The sequence below is a fragment of the Chiloscyllium plagiosum genome, unplaced genomic scaffold (assembly GCF_037043375.1).
Source record: "Chiloscyllium plagiosum isolate Xiang-an unplaced genomic scaffold, Cpla_swu_hap1 HiC_scaffold_17, whole genome shotgun sequence".
Classification (NCBI taxonomy): Eukaryota; Metazoa; Chordata; class Chondrichthyes; order Orectolobiformes; family Hemiscylliidae; genus Chiloscyllium; species Chiloscyllium plagiosum.
This window is the reverse complement of record NW_028270155.1, coordinates 81,159,947-81,180,090: the sequence shown is the minus strand read 5'-3', so window position 1 is coordinate 81,180,090 and position 20,144 is coordinate 81,159,947. Positions and strand designations below refer to the sequence as shown.

Here is a 20,144-nt window from a genome sequence, read left to right as displayed (position 1 = left end):
GTTATTGTCTAGTCCCTGAGTTACACACTGACCACTCCATATTGTTGTCTAGTCCCTGAGTTACACACTGACCACTCCATATTGTTGTCTAGTCCCTGAGTTACACACTGACCACTCCATATTGTTGTCTAGTCCCTCAGTTACACACTGACCACTCCATGTTGTTGTCTAGTCCCTGAGTTACACACTGACCACTCCATGTTGTTGTCTAGTCCCTGAGTTACACACTGACCACTCCATGTTGTTGTCTAGTCCCTGAGTTACACACTGACCACTCCATATTGTTGTCTAGTCCCTGAGTTACACACTGACCACTCCATGTTGTTGTCTAGTCCCTGAGTTACACACTGACCACTTGCCGTATCTCTAATAACTGTTTCAGTGTACCCCTGACTGTTTCAGTGTACCCGCCGTGCCTGGTGCCTGTTGTGAGATGTGGTCCGTGAACCAATGAGGTGGCGGGTCTGTGTGTGCGGGGCCCGCGCGGACTGGGTGTGGTTGGAGCGGGAGCGCGCCGAATTCTCGGGGAGAACGTGTCGCGGGTTCGGCCGCGAGAGCGCGCAGAGGCCAGAGCCGGAGCAGGCGCGGTGTGAGCGGCGGTGTCCGGGAGACCGAGCCCGAGGAGGATGATCGAGCGGCCGGAGGCTGGGGGCGGTGTCCCGGTGAGTGAGTGAGTGAGTGAGTGAGTGAGGGAGGGAGAGCGGGGGGCCCGCACCGTCAGGCACCCGCCCCCCCGGTCAGACCCCCCCCCCCCCCCCGGTCCCCCCCTCTCCCCCGGTCCCCCTCCCCCGGTCCCCCTCCCCCGGTCCCCCCCTCCCCCGGTCAGACACCGCCCCCCCACCGCGGGGCGCACCCAGAGCCAGCACAGACACACAGGGGGCAGACCCGCACCCAGCGTCACTCACAACCGCCCTCTCCCCAACACCGGGGTGGGGGAGGGGGGGACTGTCCCCAACACTGGGGGGGGACTGTCCCCAACATCCACACCCACACCCAGACCGTATCCAAACCCCACACCCACACCCAGACCGTATCCAAACCCCACACCCAGACCGTATCCAAACCCCACACCCAGACCGTATCCAAACCCCACACCCAGACCGTATCCAAACCCCACACCCAGACCGTATCCAAACCCCACACCCAGACCGTATCCAAACCCCACACCCAGACCGTATCCAAACCCCACACCCAGACCGTATCCAAACCCCACACCCAGACCGTATCCAAACCCCACACCCAGACCGTATCCAAACCCCACACCCACACCCAGACCGTATCCAAACCCCACACCCTGACCGTATCCAAACCCCACACCCAGACCGTATCCAAACCCCACACCCACACCCAGACCGTATCCAAACCCCACACCCAGACCGTATCCAAACCCCACACCCAGACCGTATCCAAACCCCACACCCACACCCTGACCGTATCCAAACCCCACACCCAGACCGTATCCAAACCCCACACCCAGACCGTATCCAAACCCCACACCCAGACCGTATCCAAACCCCACACCCAGACCGTATCCAAACCCCACACCCACACCCAGACCGTATCCAAACCCCACACCCACACCCAGACCGTATCCAAACCCCACACCCTGACCGTATCCAAACCCCACACCCACACCCAGACCGTATCCAAACCCCACACCCACACCCAGACCGTATCCAAACCCCACACCCACACCCAGACCGTATCCAAAACCCACACCCAGACCGTATCCAAACCCCACAGCCAGACCGTATCCAAACCCCACACCCACAGCCAGACCGTATCCAAACCCCACACCCACAGCCAGACCGTATCCAAACCCCACTCCCACACCCAGACCGTATCCAAACCCCACACCCACAGCCAGACCGTATCCAAACCCCACACCCACAGCCAGACCGTATCCAAACCCCACACCCACACCCAGACCGTATCCAAACCCCACACCCACACCCAGACCGTATCCAAACCCCACACCCAGAGCGTATCCAAACCCCACACCCAGACCGTATCCAAACCCCACACCCACAGCCAGACCGTATCCAAACCCCACACCCACACCCAGACCGTATCCAAACCCCACACCCAGACCGTATCCAAACCCCACACCCACACCCAGACCGTATCCAAACCCCACACCCAGACCGTATCCAAACCCCACACCCAGACCGTATCCAAACCCCACACCCACAGCCAGACCGTATCCAAACCCCACACCCACAGCCAGACCGTATCCAAACCCCACACCCACACCCAGACCGTATCCAAACCCCACACCCACACCCAGACCGTATCCAAACCCCACACCCTGACCGTATCCAAACCCCACACCCACACCCAGACCGTATCCAAACCCCACACCCAGACCGTATCCAAACCCCACACCCAGACCGTATCCAAACCCCACACCCAGACCGTATCCAAACCCCACACCCAGACCGTATCCAAACCCCACACCCAGACCGTATCCAAACCCCACACCCAGACCGTATCCAAACCCCACACCCAGACCGTATCCAAACCCCACACCCAGACCGTATCCAAACCCCACACCCAGACCGTATCCAAACCCCACACCCAGACCGTATCCAAACCCCACACCCAGACCGTATCCAAACCCCACACCCAGACCGTATCCAAACCCCACACCCAGACCGTATCCAAACCCCACACCCAGACCGTATCCAAACCCCACACCCAGACCGTATCCAAACCCCACACCCACACCCTGACCGTATCCAAACCCCACACCCACACCCAGACCGTATCCAAACCCCACACCCACACCCAGACCGTATCCAAACCCCACACCCACACCCAGACCGTATCCAAAACCCACACCCAGACCGTATCCAAACCCCACAGCCAGACCGTATCCAAACCCCACACCCACAGCCAGACCGTATCCAAACCCCACTCCCACACCCAGACCGTATCCAAACCCCACACCCACAGCCAGACCGTATCCAAACCCCACACCCACAGCCAGACCGTATCCAAACCCCACACCCACAGCCAGACCGTATCCAAACCCCACACCCACACCCAGACCGTATCCAAACCCCACACCCACATCCAGACCGTATCCAAACCCCACACCCAGACCGTATCCAAACCCCACACCCAGACCGTATCCAAACCCCACACCCACAGCCAGACCGTATCCAAACCCCACACCCACACCCAGACCGTATCCAAACCCCACACCCAGACCGTATCCAAACCCCACACCCACACCCAGACCGTATCCAAACCCCACACCCAGACCGTATCCAAACCCCACACCCAGACCGTATCCAAACCCCACACCCAGACCGTATCCAAACCCCACACCCAGACCGTATCCAAACCCCACACCCAGACCGTATCCAAACCCCACACCCAGACCGTATCCAAACCCCACACCCAGACCGTATCCAAACCCCACACCCAGACCGTATCCAAACCCCACACCCAGACCGTATCCAAACCCCACACCCAGACCGTATCCAAACCCCACACCCAGACCGTATCCAAACCCCACACCCAGACCGTATCCAAACCCCACACCCAGACCGTATCCAAACCCCACACCCAGACCGTATCCAAACCCCACACCCAGACCGTATCCAAACCCCACACCCAGACCGTATCCAAACCCCACACCCAGACCGTATCCAAACCCCACACCCAGACCGTATCCAAACCCCACACCCAGACCGTATCCAAACCCCACACCCAGACCGTATCCAAACCCCACACCCAGACCGTATCCAAACCCCACACCCAGACCGTATCCAAACCCCACACCCAGACCGTATCCAAACCCCACACCCAGACCGTATCCAAACCCCACACCCAGACCGTATCCAAACCCCACACCCAGACCGTATCCAAACCCCACACCCAGACCGTATCCAAACCCCACACCCAGACCGTATCCAAACCCCACACCCAGACCGTATCCAAACCCCACACCCAGACCGTATCCAAACCCCACACCCAGACCGTATCCAAACCCCACACCCAGACCGTATCCAAACCCCACACCCAGACCGTATCCAAACCCCACACCCAGACCGTATCCAAACCCCACACCCAGACCGTATCCAAACCCCACACCCAGACCGTATCCAAACCCCACACCCAGACCGTATCCAAACCCCACACCCAGACCGTATCCAAACCCCACACCCAGACCGTATCCAAACCCCACACCCAGACCGTATCCAAACCCCACACCCAGACCGTATCCAAACCCCACACCCAGACCGTATCCAAACCCCACACCCAGAGTCAGACCATACCAGAACCGCGCACACAGACTCAGACCGTACCCAAACCACACACCCACACCCAGATCCAGACCGTTACATGCTCCACACCCAGAGCCAGACAGTACACAAACCCCACACCCACAGCCAGAGCCAGACTGTACCCAAACCCCAATGCCACAGTCAGAGTCAGACCATACAAACCCCGCACCAACACCCAGACTCAGACGGAAACAAAAGCACATACCCATTCCCAAACCGTATCCAAACCCCACACCCAGAGCCAGAGCCAGACGGTACCCAAACCCCACTCCCAGACCCAAACCCAGACCGTACCCAAACCACACGTCCACACCCACATCCAAACCCCACACCCAGAGCCAGACGGTACCCAAACCCCACTCCCAGACCGTGCGCAAACCCCACTCCCACACCCAGAGCCAGACCATACCCAAACCCCACTCCCACACCCAGAGCCAGACCATACCAAAACCCTGCACCCACACCCAGAACCAGACTGTAACCAAACCCCACAACTACAGCCAGAGTCGGACAGTACCCATACCCCACTCCCACAACCGGAACCAGACTGTACCCATACCCCACTCACTCAACCAGAACCAGACCGTAACCAAACCTCACTCTCCCATACCCAGAGCTGGACCGTACCTAAACCCCAAACCCAGAGCCAGACCGTACCTAAACCAGGCACCCAAACCCAGAACCAGACTGTATCCAAACCCCACACCCACAGTCAGAGTTGAACCATACCAAAATCCCGCACCCACAACCAGACACAGACGGTCCCCAAAGCACATACTCACTCCCAGAGCCAGACCATACCCAAACACCACACCCAGAACCGGACCGTACCCAAACCCCAGTCCTACACCCAGAGCCAGACAGTACCCAAATCCCACATCCAGAGCCAGACCGTACCCAAACCCCACATCCACACCCAGGGCAAGACCGTACTCAAACCCTGCACCCACACCTAGAGACAGACCGTATCCAAACACCACACTCACAGGCAGAACCAGATCGCACCCAAACTCCACACCCACAGTCAGAATCAGATCATACCCAAACCCCACACCCAGAGCCAGATCGTACCCAAATCCCACACCCACACCCAGAGCCAGACCATATCCAGACCCCACACCCAGAGCCAGACCATATCCAAACCCCACACCCACACCCAGAATCGGATCGTACCCAAACCCCACATCCACAGCCAGAACTAGACCATTGCCAAACCCCACACCCCACAGCCAGAACTCGACCATACCCAAACCCCACACCCCACAGCCAGAACCAGATCGTACCCACACCCCACAGCCAGAACTCGACCATACCCAAACCCCACACCCAACAGCCAGAACCAGATCGTACCCAAACCCCACACCCCACAGTCAGAACTAAACCATACCCAAACCCCACACCCCACAGCCAGAACTAGATCGTACCCACACCCCACAGCCAGAACTCGACCATACCCAAACCCCACACCCAACAGTCAGAACCAGATCGTACCCAAACCCCACATCCACAGCCAGAACTAGACCATACCCAAAACCCACACCCCCACAGTCAGAACCAGATCGTACCCAAACCCCACATCCACAGTCAGAACTAGACCGTACCCACACCCCACAGTCAGAGTCAGACCATACCAAAACCCCGCACACACTCCCAGAGCCAGACTGTACCCAAACCCCACACCCCCCCCCAGAACCAGACCATATCCAAACCCCACACTCACAGCCAGAACTAGACCGTACCCAAACCGCACACCCACAGCCTGAACCAAACCATATCTATAACCCACACCCACAACCAGAACTAGACCGTACCCAAACCCCACACCTACAGCCAGAACCAGCCTGTTTCCAAACCCCAGACCGACAGCCAGAACCAGACCATATCCAAACCCCACACCCACGCCCAGAGCCAGAACGTATCCAAACGCAAACCCCACAGTCAGAGTCAGACTCAGACAGTACCCACAGCCAGAGCCAGACCGTACCCAAACCCCACTCCCACCCCCAGAACCACACCGTACCAAACCCCACACCCAGAGCCAGACGGTACCCAAACCCCACACCCAGAGCCAGACCGTACCCAAACCCCAGACCGACAGCCAGAACCAGGCCGTATCCAAACCCCACCCCCACACCCAGACCGTATCCAAACCCCACAGCCAGAACCAGACCGTACCCAACCCCACAGTCAGAGTCAGACCATACCAGAACCGCACACCCACATCCAGACTCAGACGGTACCCAAAGCAAGTAGCCACACCCAGAGCCAGACCGTACCCAAACCCCACTCCCACACCCAGAACCACACCGTACCAAACCCAGAGCCAGATGGTACCCAGAGCCAGACCGTATCCAAACCCCACACCCACAGCCAAAACCAGACCATACCAAAACCCCACACCCAGACTCAGACGGTACCCAAAGCATATACTCACTCCCAGAGCCAGACCGTACCCAAACCCCACTCCTACACCCAGAGCCAGACGGTACCCAAACCCCACACCCAGAGCCAGACGGTACCCAAACCCCACACCCAAAGTCAGACTGTACCCCAACCCCACAGCCAGAGTCAGACCGCACCCAGGTCGGACCGTACCCAAACCCCACTCCCACACCCAGAGCCAGAACCAGACTGTATCAAAACCCCACACCCACAGCCAGAACCAGACCGTATCCAAACCCCATTCCCACACCCACAGCCTGACAGTACCCAAACCACGCACCCACACCCGGAGCCAGACCGTACCCAAACCACGCACCCACACCCAGAACCAGACCGTACCCAAACCCCAGACCGACAGCCAGAACCAGACCGTATCCAAACCCCACAGCCAGAACAAGACCGTACCCAACCCCACAGTCAGAGTCAGACCATACCAGAACCGCACACCCACATCCAGACTCAGACGGTACCCAAAGCACGTAGCCACACCCAGAGCCAGACCGTACCCAAACCCCACTCCCACACCCAGAACCACACCGTACCAAACCCCACACCCAGAGCCAGACGGTACCCAAACCCCACACCCAGAGCCTGACAGTACCCAGAGCCAGACTGTATCCAAACCCCACACCCACAGCCAGAACCAGACCATACCCAAACCTTAGAGTGAGTCAGACCATATCAAAACTCTGCACCCACACCCAGACTCAGACGGTACCCAAAGCACACACCTACTCCCAGAACCAGACCGTACCCAAACCCCACAGCCAGAACCAGACCGTATCCAAACCCCACCCCCACAGCCAGAACCAGACCGTATCTATAACCCACACTCACAGCCAGAACTAGACCGTATCCAAACCCCACACCCACAGCCAGAACCAGACCGTATCTATAACCCACACCAACAGCCAGAACTAGACCGTACCCAAACCCCACACCTACAGCCAGAACCAGCCTGTTTCCAAACCCCAGACCGACAGCCAGAACCAGACCATATCCAAACCCCACACCCACGCCCAGAGCCAGACCGTATCCAAACCCCACAGCCAGAACCAGACCGTATCCAAACCCAACCCCACAGTCAGAGTCAGACCATACCAGAACCGCACACCCACATCCAGACTCAGACGGTACCCAAAGCACGTAGCCACACCCAGAGCCAGACCGTACCCAAACCCCACCCCCACACCCAGAACCACACCGTACCAAACCCCACACCCAGAGCCAGACGGTACCCAGAGCCAGACCATATCCAAACCCCACACCCGCAACCAGAGCCAGGACCAGGCCGTATCCAAACCCCATCCCCACAGCCAGAGCCAGCCCGTACCCAAACCCCACAGCCAGAACTAGACCATACCCAAACCCCACACCCGCACCCAGAGCCAGGACCAGAACGTATCCAAACCCAACACCCACACCGAGTCAGACCATACCCAAACCCCACACCCACACCCAGACCGTACCCAAACCCCACTCCCACATCCACAGTCAGAACCCGACCGTATCCAAACCCCACACCTACAGGCAGAACCAGACCATACCCACACCCAGAGCCAGATCGTACCCAGACCCCACTCCCACACGCAGAGCCAGACCGTACCCAAACCCTGCACCCACACCCAGAGCCAGACCATACCCAAACCCCACTCCCACAGCTGGAACCAGACCATATCCAAACCCCACTCCCACAGCCAGAACCCGACCGTATCCAAATCCCACACCCACACCCAGAACCAGATCGTGCCCAAAACCCACACCCACATCCAGAGCCACACAGTAGCCAAACCCCACACCCAGAGCCAGAGCCAGACCGTACCCAAAGCACATGCCCACTCCCGGAGCCAGACCGCTGCCAAACCCCACTCCCACAGGCAGAGCCAGACCGTACCCAAACCCTGCACCCACACCCAGAGCCAGACCGTACCCAAACCCCACTCCCACAGCAGGAACCAGACCCTATCCAGACCATATCCAAACCCCACGCTCACAGCCAAAACCAGACCATATCCAAACTCCACACCCACACCCAGAGCCAGACCATACACTAACCCCACACCCAGAGCCAGACCGTACCCAAACCCCACACCCACAGCCAGAACCAGACCGTATCCAGACCATATCCAAACCCTGCACTCACCGCCAAAACCAGACCATATCCAAACCCCACACTCACACCCAGAGCCAGACCGTACCCAAACCCCACTCCCACACCCAGAGCCAGACCATACACAAATCCCACACCCACATCCAGAGCCACACAGTAGCCAAACCCCACACCCAGAGCCAGACCGTACCCAAAGCACATGCCCACTCCCGGAGCCAGACCGCTGCCAAACCCCACTCCCACAGGCAGAGCCAGACCGTACCCAAACCCTGCACCCAACACCCAGAGCCAGACCGTACCCAAACCACACACCCACTGCCAGAACCAGACTGTATCCAAACCCCACACCCACAGTCAGAGTCAGATTGTATCCAAACCCCACACCCACAGTCAGAGTCAGACCATACCAAAACCCCACGCCCAGACTCAGACGGTACCCAAAGCATATACTCACTCCCAGAGCCAGACCGTACCCAAACCCCACTCCTACACCCAGAGCCAGACCCTACCCAAACCCCACTCCCAAACCCCACACCCAAAATCAGACTGTACCCCAACCCCACAGCCAGAGTCAGACCGCACCCAGAGTCGGACTGTACCCAAACCCCACTCCCATATCCAGAACCAGAACCAGACTGTATCAAAACCCCACACCCACAGCCAGAACCAGACCGTATCCAAACCCCATTCCCACACCCACAGCCTGACAGTACCCAAACCACGCACCCACACCCGGAGCCAGACCGTACCCAAACCACGCACCCACACCCAGAACCAGACCGTATCCAAACCCCACCCCCACACCCAGACCGTATCCAAACCCCACAGCCAGAACCAGACCGTACCCAACCCCACAGTCAGAGTCAGACCATACCAGAACCGCGCACACATACTCAGACGGTACCCAAAGCACATACCCACAGCCAGAGCCAGACCGTACCCAAACCCCACTCCCACCCCCAGAACCACACCGTACCAAACCCCACACCCAGAGCCAGACGGTACCCAAACCCCACTCCCAAACCCCACACCCAGAGCCAGACTGTATCCAAACCCCACACCCACAGCCAGAACCAGACCATACCCAAACCTTAGAGTCAGAGTCAGACCATACCAAAACTCTGCACCCACACCCACACCCAGACTCAGACGGTACCCAAAGCACGCACCTACTCCCAGAACCAGACCGTACCCAAACCCCACAGCCAGAACCAGATCGTATCCAAACCCCATGTCCACAGCCAGAACCAGACCATACCCATACCCACACCCAGAGCCAGACTGTACCAAAACCCCACATCCACACCCAGAGTCAGACCATACCCAAACCCCACAGCCAGAACCAGACCGTACCCAAACCTCATTCCCTCATTCAGAGCCAGATCGTACCCAAATCCCACACCCACACCCACACCCGGAATCAGATGGTGCCCAAAACCCAGAGCCACACAGTAGCCAAACCCCAAACCCAGAGCCAGACTGTACCCAAAGCACATACCCACTCCCAGAGCCAGACCGCAGACAAACCCCACTCCCACAAGCAGAGCCAGACGTACCCAAACCCTGCACCCACGCCCAGAGCCAGACCATATCCAAACCCCACGCTCACAGCCAAAACCAGACCATATCCAAACCCCACACCTGCAACCAGAGCCAGGACCAGGCCGTATCCAAACCCCATCCCCACAGCCAGAGCCAGACCGTACCCAAACCCCACAGCCAGAACTAGACCATACCCAAACCCCAGGCCCACTCCCACTCCCAGAGCCAGACCATACACACACCCCACACCCGCACCCAGAGCCAGGACCAGAACGTATCCAAACCCAACACCCACACCCAGAGTCAGACCGTACCCAAACCCCACTCCCACATCCACAGTCAGAACCCGACCGTATCCAAACCCCACACCTACAGGCAGAACCAGACCGTACCCACACCCAGAGCCAGACCGTACCCAAACCCCACACTCACACCCAGAGCCAGATCGTACCCAGACCCCACTCTCTCACCCAGAGCCAGACCGTACTCAAACCCCACTCCCACAGCCAGAACCCGACCGTATCCAAATCCCACACCCAGAACCAGATCGTGCCCAAAACCCACACCCACATCCAGAGCCACACAGTAGCCAAACCCCACACCCAGAGCCAGAGCCAGACCGTACCCAAAGCACATGCCCACTCCCGGAGCCAGACCGCTGCCAAACCCCACTCCCACAGGCAGAGCCAGACCGTACCCAAACCCTGCACCCAACACCCAGAGCCAGACCGTACCCAAACCCCACTCCCACAGCAGGAACCAGACCCTATCCAGACCATATCCAAACCCCACGCTCACAGCCAAAACCAGACCATATCCAAACCCCACACCCACACCCAGAGCCAGACCGTACCCAAACCCCACTCCCACACCCAGAGCCAGACCATACACTAACCCCACACCCACACCCAGAGCCAGACCGTACCCAAACCCCACACCCACAGCCAGAACCAGACCGTATCCAGACCATATCCAAACCCTGCACTCACAGCCAAAACCAGACCATATCCAAACCCCACACTCACACCCAGAGCCAGACCGTACCCAAACCCCACTCCCACACCCAGAGCCAGACCATACACAAATCCCACACCCACACCCAGAGCCAGACTGTACCCAAACCCCACTCCCACACCCAGAGCCAGACCATACACAAACCCACACCCAGAGCCAGACTGTACCCAAACCCCACACCCACAGCCAGAACCAGACCGTATCCAAACCCCACACCCATGCCCCGAGCCAGACCGTACCCAACCCTACACCCTTACCCATACTCAATCAGACTGTACTCAATTTCCAAACCCTACACCCAGACAGTACCCAAACGCTACGCCCACAGCCAATCCCACACAGATTACCAGGGGCAGACCCGCACCTAGAGCCAGGGGCAAGCACATGTCCAGACTCTCAAAAAGAGCCTTACCCTACTCCTCCAATACTATTCTACACAGGCAGATTTGTCCCATGGTCATGATATTTCAGTGTTATACAATGATGTGCAGTTTTGTTCAGTACTGTGTCCCAGTGTTTTATAATGACAGACTGTGTACAACAGTAGTGTCCCAGTGTTATACAGTGGCCAACTGCGTGCAACAATACTGTCTCTCAGTGTTAGGTAGTGATTGACTTGTCTCCCTCTAGCAATGGATCCTAACTATAACATCATGACCATCCTGTCTCCACCATCACTGTGCCCCAAACCTTTACACAGATTGTTTCCACCTGGTGATACTCGGTAGCAGATTACTTCCCACGATTCATGTGCCCTTGAATGATAGTGACAAGGACTCCAACCACAATCCCCTACCCCTCCCCACCACCACCAGGTATTAGTGTACTCTGTGCTGGTAGACCTGTCCCCACCATTACTGCACCCTCAGTAATATACAATGACACTTGTATTCCCAGCAGCACTCGATTCCAGTGTTACACAGCAATAGTCCTGACCCTTTCCAGTAGTGTACCCAAGTGTTATTGACAGACCTGTCCCTATCATAAAATCATAAATTATTGCAGAGGCCTTTCAACCCATTGCCTACACAGAACCTACACTAAATCTGCTCTAATCTCACTTTCCATCACTTGGTCCATAACCTATGTACTTTGAAAAAAGTTGACAGGATTCCTACCTCAATTACCATCCTGGGCAGCTCATTACAAATTCCCACGATGCTCTGGAAGGAAATCCTTTCCTCCAGTACCCTGTAAACCTCCTGGCTTTCTTCTTAAAATTATTTCTCCCTTGTTCTTGACCCTTCATCTGAGGAGGACAGCTGCTTCTAATCACCGTATTCGGGCTCATGCCCGAAACGTCGATTTTCCTGCTCGTTGGATGCTGCCTGACCTGCTGTGCTTTTCCAGCAACACATTTTCAGTTCTGATCTCCAGTATCTGCAGTCCTCACTTTCTCCTCCATCACCTTATACAGGCAGTCTCCAGGTTGCAAATAGTTTCAATTCTGAGTCTGCAAGTCAATTTGTACACAAGATAGCCATCATCCCGGGCAATGTAAATTTGTTAGGAAATGTTCATATGTTGGATCTTTAAAATTACACTCCATATAGGATCATGTTCATTAGTTGGAAATCCCCTAATCAGGTACACTCTCGGCCTTCTCGGCTCTAAAGAAAACAACTTGAGCTTATCCAGGCGCTCTCCATTGTTGAAGTGCTCCATCCCAGGCAACATTCTGGTGAATCTCATCTGCACCTCCTCCAGTGAAATCCTATCCTTCCTGTCGTCCAGTGGCCAAAACTGTGCACAGTACTTAAGCTGTGGTCTGACCAAAGTCCTGTACAGCTCTAACATAACCTCCTTATTGACCTGCTATGCCACCTTCAGGAATTTGTGAATAAGCACCCTAAGATCAGAGTTTCCTAGTGTCCTGCCATTCATTGAGTATTCTATTGTTCTGTTACTCCTTCCAACATGCATTACTTTGTATTCAGGCTTACATTTGATGTGCCACTGAACTGCCCCTCTGACCAAACCGCCTTTATTCTCCTGGAATGTAAGACCTTCGTTGTGGTTCTGTTCGCCAAGTTGGAAGTTTTTGTTGCAAATGTTTCGTCCCCTGGCTAGGCGACATCATCAGTGCTTGGGAGCCTCCTGCGAAGCGCTTCTTTGATGTTTCCTCCGGTGTTTATAGTGGTCTGTCCCTGCCGCTTCCGTTGTCAGTTTCAGCTGTCCGCTGTAGTGGTTGGTATATTGGGTCCAGGTCGATGTGTTTGTTGATGGAGTTTGTGGATGAATACCATGCTTCTAGGAATTCCCTGGCTGTTCTCTGTCTGGCTTGCCCTATGATAGTAGTGTTGTCCCAGTCGAATTCATGTTGCTTGTTGTCTGCGTGTGTGGCTACTAAGGATAGCTGGTCGTGTCGTTTCGTGGCTAGTTGATGTTCATGTATGCGGATTGTTAGCTGTCTTCCTGTTTGTCCTATAGCTAACAATCCGCATACATGAACATCAACTAGCCACGAAACGACACGACCAGCTATCCTTAGTAGCCACACACGCAGACAACAAGCAACATGAATTCGACTGGGACAACACTACTATCATAGGGCAAGCCAGACAGAGAGCAGCCAGGGAATTCCTAGAAGCATGGCATTCATCCACAAACTCCATCAACAAACACATCGACCTGGACCCAATATACCAACCACTACAGCGGACAGCTGAAACTGACAACCGGAAGCGGCAGGGACAGACCACTATAAACACCGGAGGAAACATCAAAGAAGCGCTTCGCAGGAGGCTCCCAAGCACTGATGATGTCGCCTAGCCAGGGGACGAAACGTTTGCAACAAAAACTTCCAGCTCGGCGAACAGAACCACAACAACGAGCACCCGAGCTACAAATCTTCGCACAAACTTTGAAGACCTTCTTCGTCAATATAGCCACCCAGCCAATGTTTGTCACCTGCATGCTCATGCTCACTTATCAACTTCCCCCCGTTCTCATCAATATCCTTAGTGAATCCCCCCCCTCCCCCCCCAGTTCTCATCTATATCCTTAGTGAATGTCACAAACAGTACGGGACCCAGCGTTGATCCCTGTGGTAAATTGTTGGACACTGGCCTCCTGTCACCTGAATATCCTTCTACGGTCACCCTGTAACTCCTGTCACCAAACCAATTTTAGATCCAACTTAATAAAAATTCAAAGAACTGTGGCTGCTATAAATCAGAAACAAAACAGAAATTGCTGTAGAAGCTCAGCAAATGTGGCAGCATCTGTGGAGAGAAATCGGTGTTAACATTTCATGTGGAGTGACCATTCCTCAAGTTCTAACCGATGATATTAACTATAACTTTTCTCCATAGATGTTGTCAGACTTGCTGAGCTTTTCCAGCAATTTTTATTTTTGTTTAGGTCCAACTTGTCAAGTAATCACAAATCCGATGTGCTTTGATCTTCTTTATCAGTCTACTGTGTGTGACCTTGTGAAAGGCTTTTCTGAAAACGAGATAAACGACAACAACTGAATTACCCTGATCTACATACTTGGTAACTTCCTCAACATTCAGCACTATACTCTATTGTTAAAGAGAAAGAGAGATCTCTTCCCCTCTATGCACCCTTGTTATACAGTGGCAGACCTGTTCCAACTGGTACTGTGCCCCAATGTCCAATATGACTCGACCATTTCTATACTCTGTATATACTGTAGATCAGTGCAATTCATTGTCAGCCATGACCCCACCAGTACTGTACCTCATCGTTTTACAGTGAGAGATTTATTCTCACAAATACCATGCCCCATTCTTACATACTGACTTTGTCCCCATCAGTACTGTGTTCCAGTGTTATAGAGTACCAGACCTGTTCCCACCAGCACTGTACACCAAAGTTATACAATGAAATGTCTCCCCACCAGGACTATACCCCGGGGTTTTTCAGTGACAGATCTATCCTAACAGAGACCCATCAGCCCTGTTGGTTTTGAAAAGCTCATGTCTTCTCCTTTTTCTACATTGGTCTGAGAGAGGACTCTGTTCTTTTTCTGTTAGCATCCCCGTTCTCTGGAGGGATATGTTGGATTCGCAAATCTCCCGAATCAAGTATACCGCAAGTCAGTGAAACGGGGATTTGAGTTCACGCTCATGGTTGTGGGTGAGTCTTGGGACTGGTATTTGGAAATTATACCAGCTACATTGTGTGAAATTGAGTATTGTCAGAATCAGAAGCAGTACACACTCACTAAATACTCACTCACTCACGAAATACACACTCACTCAGGGTGAAGGGCGTGTGTGTTGTGTGAGGGGTGAGAGTGGGAGTAATTGAAGATTAAGATCCTCTTTGAGTGAGCAAGTGTATCCGGTTTCTGTGAGAATGCAGATGTTCGGGGGGTGCTCTTGGTTTGAGGGAGCACTCAAGATATGGAGTGAATGGGCCAGGAGAGCAAAGTCCTGTTATGTGGTGGGGAATGTTGGGTTGGGGAGCTAATGTCTTGGTGAAGCTAACATCACAAGGGGCAACAGAATGTGGGTATTGCTGGAGTTTTTGGATCACGTGGGTGTGATTGGGTATGAGTGTCATAGAGGCTGAAATGGCAGTGACATCCAGAAAAGATGATTTCAGTATAGCTGAAAAGCTGCATTGATATCTTTTAAAGGACAATGTGGAGGGCTTCAGAAAGTGGGGCTCGACCAAGGTACGTTTTGATGCAGGACGGTTGCAGACATTTGGTTATGAGGATGACAGAGGACTCCAAAAATGCTACTCTCCTAGCAGGAGTTACTGCAGACAGCAGCTGGAATGCCTTTGGCATTTATCATCATGTTTGATGTGGCATTTTGTCAAATGCCTTCTAGAAATCTAAGCACAGAGCATCCACTGGTTTCCCTTCACCTATGTTTCTTGTTACTTCCCTAATGAACTGTAATAAATCAGTCAAACAGATTTCCATTTCACAAAACCATGCAGACTCTGTATAATTGCATGAACATTGTCTCAGTGCTGTGCTGCAACTTATAATAGAGTCCAGCATTTTTCCTTTGACCAATGTTCAACTAATTGGTCTGATTGTTGCCCATCTGTCATCTTCCTTTTTTTCTTTAATTGAGAAGTAACATTCACTATTTTTAAAACTAGATGTGTGATAGAATAGAATTTGAGGAAAAAGATATATTTTGGCACTTTTTTGTCTTGCATTCATCAAGACGATTTGCAAGAAATATCAATTCATGGAGAAAACGTGCTGTGTGAGAGAAGAGTACTTATTGGTTGGCAAGTGAACTCTGGTAAACTCTAGTATTTGATCCACTCTTCAAACTGAATCAGAAATTCAATTGTTGTATGATGCCTGTTAGCTAGCCTTAACTAAGAAGTCATTAATGAATCTATCTCCTTGAACATTGTATATCAATTATAGACTACTCTGTTGTTGTGGTTCTGTTCGCCGAGCTGGGACTTTTTGTTGCAAACGTTTCGTCCCCTGTCTAGGTGATATCCTCAGTGCTTGGGAGCCTCCTGTGAAGCGCTTCTGTGGTGTTTCCTCTGGCATTTATAGTGGCCTGTCCCTGCTGTTTCCGGTTGTCAGTTTCAGCTGCCCGCTGTAGTGGCCGGTATATTGGGTCCAGGTCGATGTGTTTGTTGATGGAGTTTGTGGATGAGTGCCATGCTTCTAGGAATTCCCTGGCTGTTCTTTGTTTGGCTTGCCCTATAATGGTAGTGTTGTCCCAGTCAAATTCATGTTGCTTGTCGTCTGTGTGTGTGGCTACTAAGGATAGCTGATCGTGTCGTTTCGTGGCTAGTTGATGTTCATGGATGCGGATCGTTAGCTGTCTTCCTGTTTGTCCTACGTAGTGTTTTGTGCAGTCCTTGCATGAGATTTTGTACACTACGTTAGTTTTGCTCATGCTGGGTATCGGGTCCTTCGTTCTGGTGAGTTGTCTGAGTGTGGCTGTTGGTTTGTGTGCTGTTATAAGTCCTAGTGGTCGTAGTAGTCTGACCATGATTATTAGATTAGATTAGATTACATTACAGTGTGGAAACAGGCCCTTCGGCCCAACAAGTCCACGCCGACCCGCCGAAGCGAACCCACCCATACCCCTACCCCTACCCCTATCCCTACATTTACCCCTTACCTAACACTACGGGCAATTTAGCATGGCCAATTCACCTGGCCCTGCACATCTTTGGACTGTGGGAGGAAACCGGAGCACCCGGAGGAAACCCACGCAGACACGGGGAGAACGTGCAAACTCCACACAGTCAGTCGCCTGAGGCGGGAATTGAACCCGGGTCTCTGGCGCTGCGAGGCAACAGTGCTAACCACTGTGCCACCGTGCCGCCCACTTTATAAAAGGATTGATTAGATTAGGTTACTTACAGTGTGGAAACAGGCCCTTCGGCCCAACAAGTCCACACCGACCCGCCGAAGCGCAACCCACCCATACCCCTCCATTTACCCCTTTAACCTAACACTACGGGCAATTTAGCATGGCCAATTCACCTGACCCGCACATCTTTGTGACTGTGGGAGGAAACCGGAGCACCCGGAGGAAACCCACGCAGACACGGGGAGAATGTGCAAACTCCACACAGTCAGTCGCCTGAGTCGGGAATTGAACCCGGGTCTCTGGCGCTGTGAGACAGCAGTGCTAACCACTGTGCCACCGTGCCGCCCACAAATTATTGTCATGTCTTTCTCACAAGTCTTTATCATTTCTTATGTATCCCATTTTACAGTATGGTTGTTGTTAAAGGATGGCAAGTGACTTCAAATTTACTTATTCTTCTGTCTGTCCAAACTGATTCTAAACCCTGATCTTCAGAACGAAATAGTTTCTCTATTCTACCAATGCCAGCCTTAATTAACAGAGCCATCCTCTTCCAACTTTTCCCTACTTCCTTTCCTTTCTCAATATCACATAGCCTTGAGTAGTTATTTCACTGGTTTTGTTCTCTTGCAGCCATGTCTCTAAAGGCTATTAAATCATATATATTTATTTCAAGTTGCACTGTCAGTTCATTTAATGAATGTTACACACATTCAAGTACAGATCCTTTAGTCCTGTCTCTTTACTACTTTTGGAATCTCTAGCCCCATCTACTGTCACGCTCTTAGGTTTGGATGCTTGTCCATTTCCATCCCACTCTGATTACTGTTTCTCTTATTTCTCTAGTCTCATCATCTCTATTTCATTTACCAAATTTGAACCCTTAAACCCTCTTGTTAAAAGCCAGAATACTGATCTCATAATGGTTCATATAGACTGATCCAATTTCATCTTTTCCCAGTGTTGGTACCTATGCCCTACAAATTGAAACTAGCCTGTGAGCCATGCAGAAGAGAGTTTGGCAAGCTCAATGCAGGAGAGTCTAGGAGCAGAGGGGCATAATCTCAGTCACCCATTTTACAACAGAGCTGAAGAATTTCTTCCATCAGAGGATATTGTATTTGTGGAATTCTTTACCACAGACAGCTGTTGAGGCTGACATTTTGAATATTCAAGGCTAGGACAGACAGATTTTTAGTAAAGTGTATTGGAGAAATGGCAGGAATGTGGAGTTGAAGATTATCATTGACTCTGTCGTGGAGAAAATGTAGAGAATCACCAGGAGACACGGAGAGTTCTTCAAGGAGTAGGTCTTTTTGCAAACAAAAAACTGTGACACTCAGCAAATTCTCAGGGGCCGTGGCTTGGTTTTATCATGTTTTTGTTAGCTCATCAGCATGCCCAACTGTGTTAATCAGAATTACCTCACTCCAGCTATACAATAAACCAATGATGTTAGTTCCCATTATCTCTCTACTTCTGCCACTATAGTTTTTCCTACATTCTACTTAATATTATTCTAATGTCATGATTAGATATTTCACCCTCAAGGGTCTTAAGCAGGCTGACTCTACTAACTATTAATTAAATATTTAATATAATGTCCTAAATATTTATTGTCACGACCTGTCCCAACCTGCCATGATGATATTTAGCAGGCAAGGTTGTTGTTATCTCATCCTGCCATAGTGACCTTTCAGCACCAACTTTACTCTGCTCCTTGGTGTAGGAGCATTCCACTATTCTTATCCCATCCTGCCACAATGACCTTTTGACAAGTGTAGCATTCCACAGACTCCTTGCAACAGATCGCCAGTGGTCTTCATGCTTTAACCCTTCCCATTGCTTTCATGCTCTTTATTTTCCATAACTGGCAGAGCAGAATTAATGGGCCAAATAACCACCTCCTGCTCCAAGCCTTGTGTCTTACTCCTGTAGTTTTACGAAAGGGACTCTGTCAGTTCTCTTCCGTTACAGAAACTAGATTCAACCACTTCCTTAATAAATTCTTTTCAAGCATTGTCTGGCAGAGCTAAATCCTGAAGAAAATCATAATTTAAACAGTACATTTCAGTTAAATGCTAAATGCAGCTACAGTTAGATTTTAAAAAGGCATTGGCCTGGATTTTCCAATGATGTAATGCCTGAGTAAGTATTCAACTTTAGCTTGTACAGCCCAAGTTACACTCCCCCCAGGTATCCAATAACTGTCAGATTCTGACCTGACTGCCAGGATGTGAGCCTTGCCACATCCTTACCTTTCTCCTCACCCTCCCCATTCCAAAACCTGAACCCAACCGTCTTCCCTCACCTGCACTGGTCCCATCCCTTCCCCACCCCCTCTGCCAGACTTGGTTTCTCCTACCCAACCCAAACAACACTTGACTCTGTGTGAATCACATTTCAGTAGTAGGGTATCCCAATCCCATGTTGTCAACCATGCGCTGAGTTCATCTGCCCAGC

General features: G+C 52.7%; 1 protein-coding gene across 3 annotated transcripts in view; it reads left to right on the top strand.

Annotated features, from left to right (window-relative positions):
- The first annotated feature begins 509 nt into the window (after positions 1–509).
- The window catches only part of LOC122558656 (septin-7-like), a 99,695-nt gene continuing 80,060 nt past the window's right edge, over positions 510–20,144 (top strand). For all 3 annotated transcript variants that reach the window (XM_087996119.1, XM_087996118.1, XM_087996117.1), the window contains exons 1-2: positions 510–662; positions 15,405–15,507. In XM_087996119.1, the coding sequence (XP_087852245.1) occupies positions 627–662; positions 15,405–15,507 (139 nt within the window). In that variant the 5' untranslated portion in view covers positions 510–626. The remainder of the gene's footprint in view (positions 663–15,404; positions 15,508–20,144) is intronic.